Raw genomic sequence first — 7,893 nt, 5'->3', positions numbered from 1 at the left:
TGAAAATATGTAACTTTATTCTAGATGATATAATGATATCAATTAATATAAAAGTATTCAATAATGTGTAAATAGGTTTGTTCTATTATATAGAATGATAAATATTAAAGTTTTACTGTCAGTATAGTATCTTAAAAACTTCATAATTGATAATGAATAATTCATATTGTGTTGTGGGTTACTTATATTCACATAAGTAGTATATAACAGTGGTCAGGCATAGATTTTATTTCAGTAGAAAATCGAGAAGGAAAGGACGGGAACAGAACGCAATCGGTATAAAAATGCAGGAACAATGAAATTTGAGACAATGAAATGATATTTGCAAAAGGAACAGTCAAATTTAAGATGATGGATTGATATTTCACAAATTAAGTATTTACTGTATTGTTTGCAGGTTTTAATAAGATATTTTGTAATTTCATATTCAAATACAGTCGATTGTCTGCACTCGTGTTCACTACAATGTTTATTCGATGTGTATAATGGAATCCAGAAAAATTTAGTTGATTTGAGTATACTACTGAATAGACTACTTTTGAAATCCTAATCATTCATAGTTTGAATTGTTTACGTATGTTTAATAACTGTCAAAAATTGGTAAGAGTAATAATACACTATTTATTTCTATCACTAGTATTGTAGTGAATAAACATTCAGGTAGGACAGATTAATTTACTATTCAGTTTGAAATTATGGAAAACATATTGTAAGTCACCAACGTAGATGATCTGTGTCGAAATGATTGGAGGCCTACTCGAGTTAGACGTGAATGGTGTGATAAACTAGCTAATGTTGAAGTCACACCTCGTGGTTAGCACGTTACGTGGACTACCCCATTGACGTATCAAGGTACCACAGATGCTTTGAAGACTGTACAACACAGAGGGCGTTATTACATAAATATATTAGTTAAGGTAGATACAAGCGAAAGTAAGACCACTGCTGCATGGGCCAGTCCATGGCATACGATTAACTAATGCGCGTTTTTTGTACATGACCTTGGCAGGGAGCGACGATCTGTTCGACATTCAGTGATCCAACTGCCGGATGATTTGGCTAGGGCTCAGTGACATTTCACTGGCCCTACAATATATTAATTACTTCATTTGTATACCTCCCTTAAGTTGTTCTTTACATAAATCATGATTCTTTCAATTCTGTTTTCTTTTCAGTTCAGTCTTCTCAATCCTTCTTGACAGTCATTCCACTTCTAATTGGTGTCACATACTACTTATATCTGTCAATATAAGTAGAATACACTACAGTATCGGTTAGAATGTTTTTCAAAATTGAATTGTAAACAGTAGATAATATCAAATGATGAGAAAATTCTACTATATTTCGTTATTGTCGGTGAAATAAAAAGCTCTCCATCTCACATTCCAAAACTTAAATTAATGTAATTTTAAAACCACTAGGTTTCAATGGTACCACTGATGTACTACAATAGAAAACCATTAGATCAAGTTTTCCATATCGATTCATTCAAGAGTTTTCTTGAATAGTTTCACTGATGGAGTGTAGCTTTCAAAGTAGATACTTTATTTTGTTTATTTTTTTTAGGAATTAATTTATATAAAAAAATAAAACGGGTTTTATACGAATTCAAAATTTCAAAGTCTACTCTCAAATTTAGATTGAAAATGTAAATGTTAGTTTATCAATGTTGAAACTGCATCTTTATTCTTATATTTTGATAAAGAATCTAAGCATTATTCCTAATCTATAACACATAACGAATAATATTCATTAATCATTATTTATTACATAAATATATGATACTGTGGTGTATGCTACTGTTGTCGACAGATATAAGTAGTATGGATCACTAATCGAAAATACGATGCCTGAAGGCAGAATATCAAGCAAATCAAAGTGAAGAGATTGAGAACAGAAAGTGATTAGTATGGAAACAAAGGAACAATCAAGTTTGAGACAATTGATGATTATTTTGCAAATGAAGTATTTACTGTATGATTCTCAATTTTTTTATCAAGATATTTTGTAATGTTATATTATAACACATTTGATTGTTCCCCATTTGATGTTCTTGTTCATAACAATAGTAATAATATAAGTATAAAAAGTGAAAAATGAAACTCATATACAGTTTAACTTTAATTCATCAATATCATTAACCTTCATTCAGTGTAACATGAACAAGTAAAAATAACATCAAATGAATTTCAACTTCACTCCATTGCACAAGAAGGTGGCTATTAGGACTCAGTAGCTAAGTGGATAACGCGATGGTGTTTAAAGCGAACGGTACTGGGTTCGAGTTCAAGAGTGAACATTAACTCTGAGATGCAGGTACATCCAGCTGACGAGTTTCAAATAGGACGAAACGTGAATTCTGGATACCACTGCTAGCTACTATCAATTTTTGCATAAAAAGTTTATGAATTAAGGCTATATCAAAGCAATCTGCACAGGATGCACATATGCCAACGTGAAACTGATCAATTGCAATCCTAAATAACAATGGGAAAAGTTACAAGTTAAAACAATACCAAGTGAATTTAAACTTCGCCCTGTTGCAAAAGCAAGTGGCTATCAGGACTCAGTAGCTAAGTGGGGAACGCGATAGAGTTTGAGGTGAACGATACTTGGTTCGAGTCCCAGAGTGAACATCAACTTTGAGATTTAGGTATATGCAGTTGACGAGTCTCAAATGGGACGAAGTGCGCATTAAACTGGATCCCACTACTAGCCACTATCCACTTTTGCATAAAAAGCTATATCAAAACAATCTGCACAGGATGTACATATGCCAACATGAGACTGATCAATTACAATCTTAAATAACAATGGGAAAAGTTACAAGTTTAAAAATATACCAAATAAATTTAACTCTTGTTTGTTTGTGTCAATTTATTATTAAAAAGTGATATTTATATCTTTTCATTAATATTACAAAAAAAAATAATAATAGAAAAACAAAATCTCTTGAACATTGAAAATTAATCTAATTCAATAGTTCAATATTCATTATTTCTTAATATATTTGTTAGAATGAATTATTTACCATCATCATTATCATCACCATCACCAGGAGCAGTAATAGCAGAAATATTGTGGTTATTGTTATATATATATATATATATATATATATATATATATATATATATATATATATATAGTATTTAATCAGCTGTTAATTTATTTAACATCTGCACATCTGAAATCTATACTTATAATGGTCATTTTCTATAATATTGAAATGAACAATAAACAAGACCATGAAAAAAAGAGGGAGAACAAGAGAGAGAGAGAGAGAGAGAGGAAACAAAGTAAGCAACAACATAAGATGGTCATGAATATGTTTACAAGTTTAAAAGATAAATTCTTATTAGGAGCCAAAACCAAAACGTAAGAAAAAAACAACAAAGAAGTAAACAAAACAACTCACAAGGTATAACTTAAATTACAAAAAAAGAAAGTAGATAACTAACTGTCTAAATTGTTTATTCAAAAGAAATAATTAGTTTGTTAATTATTTACTTCATTCATAAGGATCTTTGTATAAAATAGAAAAGGCATCTATGTCATAATCTTTGAAGATGTTTACAAGTTTAAAAAAAACAGTAGACATTAAACTAGTAATAATAAATCACTATTAAAATGATAAATGAATTAATAAATAACTAGTTTCATCCTCTTTGTTTGTTTGTCTGTTTATTTCTTATTTTTGTGAACATTCAATGTTTCAGTTCATGAAACATTGAACATTGAAATTGACCGATTAAAACAAAATTATGAGAATAATAATAATAACTGTGTTTCGTTTTCACTATATTCAATGGTGATTTATTAATTATTAAATAATAAATAAATAAATTATTAAAAAGAATTTATATTATGTCATCAAATTGTTTCTTCTTTCATTTATTTGAAAGAGGAAAACAAAACAAACAAACAATTTTTATAATTGACATTTATCAGTTAATTAAAATATTGAATAGATAATAGAAATGACATATGTTTTGGGAAATAATTTGCCAAATTAATGGTTAAATAAATGATAATAAATAATAATAATTCGTGCTGCTGAGGAGCCTTACAATGGGACGAAACGGTCATTCAAAGCTTCCAAGTTTTCCATGGTGATCTAGCTTCAATTGACTTATGATCTCAACTATTGAAATTACTATAATAATCACAAAAAACCCTTCCGATATTAATCAACATATGTTCACTAGTGACTGGATTTAAGAGATATTTCCTGAAGTTCTAGTGAGTTTAACTGGGTCTGTTGTGAGATAGTCACTCACTGATGACAATGGTGGATTAAACATGTCTACTATAATCATTGAAGCTTACCCTTTTGTTCTTTAATGGTAGTGGATAGTTATGGGAAATTCGAATTCGTCTAATAATGATCAAAATAATTGGATGACAGTTACTCCTAATGACGCTTCTATGCCTATGTTTGAACTATCACTTCGGTCTGTAGTCGAAAGACGACCTATTTTCCCTTCTAAAATTTCATTCAATAATGGTCAATCATCCAATTTTATGCTTCCAGCAGCGATAGTACCGGATTCTTCACAAAGCTTTGATCAGATACGCTACCAACCCTATAATACTAATTATTTTCCCAACGCAGTTCAGTAAATCAAGGGAGCGAAGTGGACAAGTGATTTTGTGGGTTTCCCAGTAACTGCTGGTGATAAATCATCTGTTGGAAATTCATCATGTCTACCTAACACTCATCAGCCAACGAACTTTTCATCAATTCAACAGCCTGCCAACTTCCTAAGCAATTCAGTTGCACAGATACGAAATAATCCATCACATAATTCACCCCAGATATCTACAGAAAGGCAATTTGTCGCTTTGCATGATTACGTTAAACGTGTAGATGATGATTTGAATATGATCTAAGGACAAATATTTAATATACTCGATAATTCAGACTGTGATTGGTGGTATGCGGGATGTGTATCTACTGATAGTCGAGGATATGTACCCAAAAATCATTTAGCAGCTGTTACCAGTTTAGAATCCAATGAATGGTATTTTGGAGGATTGAAACGTATTGAAGCTGAACATTATCTTCAACTTCCGGGAAATGATAATGGCTCTTTTTTGGTTCGAATCAGTGAATCTCAATCCAGTGAATATTCTTTATCAGTACGAGAAGAGAATACTGTTAAGCATGATCGTATTCGAACAAGATATTCACGAACTGATCGTACATTAAAACGTTTATACATTTCAAGACAACTGTCTTTTGTTAATATTCAACAGCTAGTCAATCATTATTTAGAGAATCAATTTGGTTTATGTTGTTGATTGGGAAGACCATGTATTCGACCAACTCATCCAGAACCTGTAGGTCTTTTACAAAAAACTTATTGATAAATGGGTAATTCCAAAATCTTCAACTATTTTGAAAGAAAAAATTGGGCAAGGTTAGTTCGGCGAAGTATTTAAAGCTGTATGGAATAAAACATTTGTTGCTGTGAAAACGCTAAAGCCAAGTTCTTGTGATGCTGCTGATTTTCTTCGTGAAGGTCAAACAATGAGACGCTTACATCGTCCTAATCTGATACAATTGTACGCTGTTTGTACACAGATGAAACCTTTCTATATAGTTACAGAATATATGTCCAAAGGTTCTTTACTAAACTGCTTATGATCTCCTGAAGGTCATGCACTAGATAATGCAATGTTTAATTATGATGGCTGCTAAAATAGCTTCTGGTATGGCGTATCTTGAATCCAGGCGTCATTTTACCCAATTACTTTGTTTTGGTTTCAAGCGGGCAAGGGCGTGTATCTAACCCACCTAGACAGCTATTCTTCAGTCCAAACTTTAGTTTGGATCTTAAAGTTGAATTTAGACATTAACATCGTTGGGCGTCGGCTAACTCAATGGTCTAGAGGATAAGCGTTTACGCGCGAGATCGATATGTTTTGGGTTCGAATCTCGTGAGGTAGGAGCATGGATGCACATTGTTAAGGAGTTCCATACTACGATGAAGAGGCCGTCTTGTTCTTCCAGGTTTTCCATAGTTATCTCGTTTTAATCAACTTACGAATTCAACTATTAAATAAAAATTTTAATCATATGATTTTATTGTAGATCTAAAATCCTGATAATTCAATGTGATAAACAACAAAATTTTTATATTCAGATTGGTAAGACACATGTAAAATGGAGAAAGGTAAGTTTCGAGGGGTTTTCAGAACCGGGAATTTAAGAAAACGTAATCAAATTTATTAAATTCTTTTCTTTTTTTTGAAAATCTATAGGTGAATACAAGGATTCTTTGATATACGGATTGTTTTTTTCTCATTCTACATATTGTTTGTACTAGTTAATTGTGAAACTCCGCCTGGAGTCCCTCCGGGGGCTACTGCCGGTCCCAAGCCCGGATAAAGGAGGAGGGTTGGGCATGGGGTTAGCGTCCCCATCCCGTAGAAAACTAACTCGCTAAAAAAACACTAACCAGAAAAAATTATTCAAATCTTTTAAACTCTGCCCTGGGAGTCAGAAGGTCTTCATTTAGAAGGATTATGACGCCTCATGATGAAAGCCGAATTCCTTCGGAAGTTACGAGGCCGATGCCCCTTCTGACAACCAGAGCGACCATTTATTTAGGTACATGGAATGTTCGTACAATGTGGGACACCGGAAGAGCCTTCCAAATTGCTGCAGAAATGAGAAGATACAACCTAGAGGTACTTGGGATCAGTGAAACACATTGGACACAAGTTGGACAACAACGACTAACTACAGGAGAGCTCCTGATATACTCCGGCCATGAAGAAGAAAATGCTCCACATACACAAGGAGTTGCATTGATGCTGTCCAAACAAGCGCAAAATGCACTTATAGGATGGGAATCTCATGGACCAAGGATCATCAAAGCGTCGTTTAAAACAAAGAAAGAGGGCATTTCAATGAACATCGTCCAATGCTATGCGCCTACCAACGACTACAATGAAGACGCTAAAGATCAATTCTACAATAGGCTGCAGTCAATCGTCGAGAAGTGCCCAACAAAGGACCTGACCATTCTGATGGGAGATTTCAACGCCAAGGTTGGAACGGACAACACTGGATATGAAGACATAATGGGACGACACGGACTGGGAGAAAGAAACGAAAATGGTGAGAGATTTGCAAATCTATGTGCCTTCAATAAGCTAGTCATAGGCGGCACCATATTCCCACATAAACGCATACACAAAACCACATGGACTTCACCGGATCATACTACACAAAACCAAATCGACCATATTTGCATCAACAAAACGTTCAGGAGGACTATAGAGGACGTGAGAACCAAGAGAGGAGCTGATATAGCATCAGATCATCACTTACTGGTCGCTAAGATGAAATTGAAACTCAAGAAGCACTGGACAACGGGGCGGACAGTATCACAAAAGTTCAATACGGCCTTTCTCCAGGATACTAGCAAACTCAACAAATTCAAGATAGTCCTCAGCAACAAGTTCCAGGCCTTTCATGATCTACTCAATGGAGAAGGAACTACTGTGGAGAGCAACTGGAAGGGGATCAAAGAGGCAATCACTTCAACATGTCATGAGGTCCTGGGTCACAAGAAGCACCATCCCAAGGAATGGATCACTGTTGATACACTGGATAAGATTCAAGAAAGGAGGAACAAGAAAGCAGCAATCAATACCAGTCGAACAAGAGCAGAAAAAGCCAAGGCACAAGCTGAATACACAGAAGTAAACAAACAGGTGAAGAGGAGCATCAGAACTGACAAACGTAAATATGTGGAAGATTTAGCAATGACGGCGGAAAAGGCTGCAAGAGAAGGAAACATGAGACAATTGTATGACACGACAAAGAAACTCTCTGGAAATCGCCGCAAACCAGAACGACCAGTAAAAAGCAAGGAAGGCAAA

General features: G+C 33.9%; 1 protein-coding gene across 1 annotated transcript; it reads left to right on the top strand.

The window, feature by feature from the left end:
• Positions 1 to 4,356: 4,356 nt before the first annotated feature.
• Positions 4,357 to 5,301, top strand: SRC42A_1 (Tyrosine-protein kinase Src42A; the record flags this gene model as incomplete). Its single annotated transcript, XM_035731052.1, has 2 exons — positions 4,357 to 4,616; positions 4,962 to 5,301. The coding sequence occupies 2 exons, from the start codon at positions 4,357 to 4,359 to the stop codon at positions 5,299 to 5,301; spliced, it is 600 nt and encodes a 199-aa protein (XP_035588775.1).
• Positions 5,302 to 7,893: the final 2,592 nt, after the last annotated feature.

This window comes from Schistosoma haematobium, chromosome 1 (assembly GCF_000699445.3).
Source record: "Schistosoma haematobium chromosome 1, whole genome shotgun sequence".
In the NCBI taxonomy this organism is placed as follows: Eukaryota; Metazoa; Platyhelminthes; class Trematoda; order Strigeidida; family Schistosomatidae; genus Schistosoma; species Schistosoma haematobium.
Note: the sequence above shows the minus strand (reverse complement) of the source record. Positions and strands in the feature narration are given on the sequence as shown.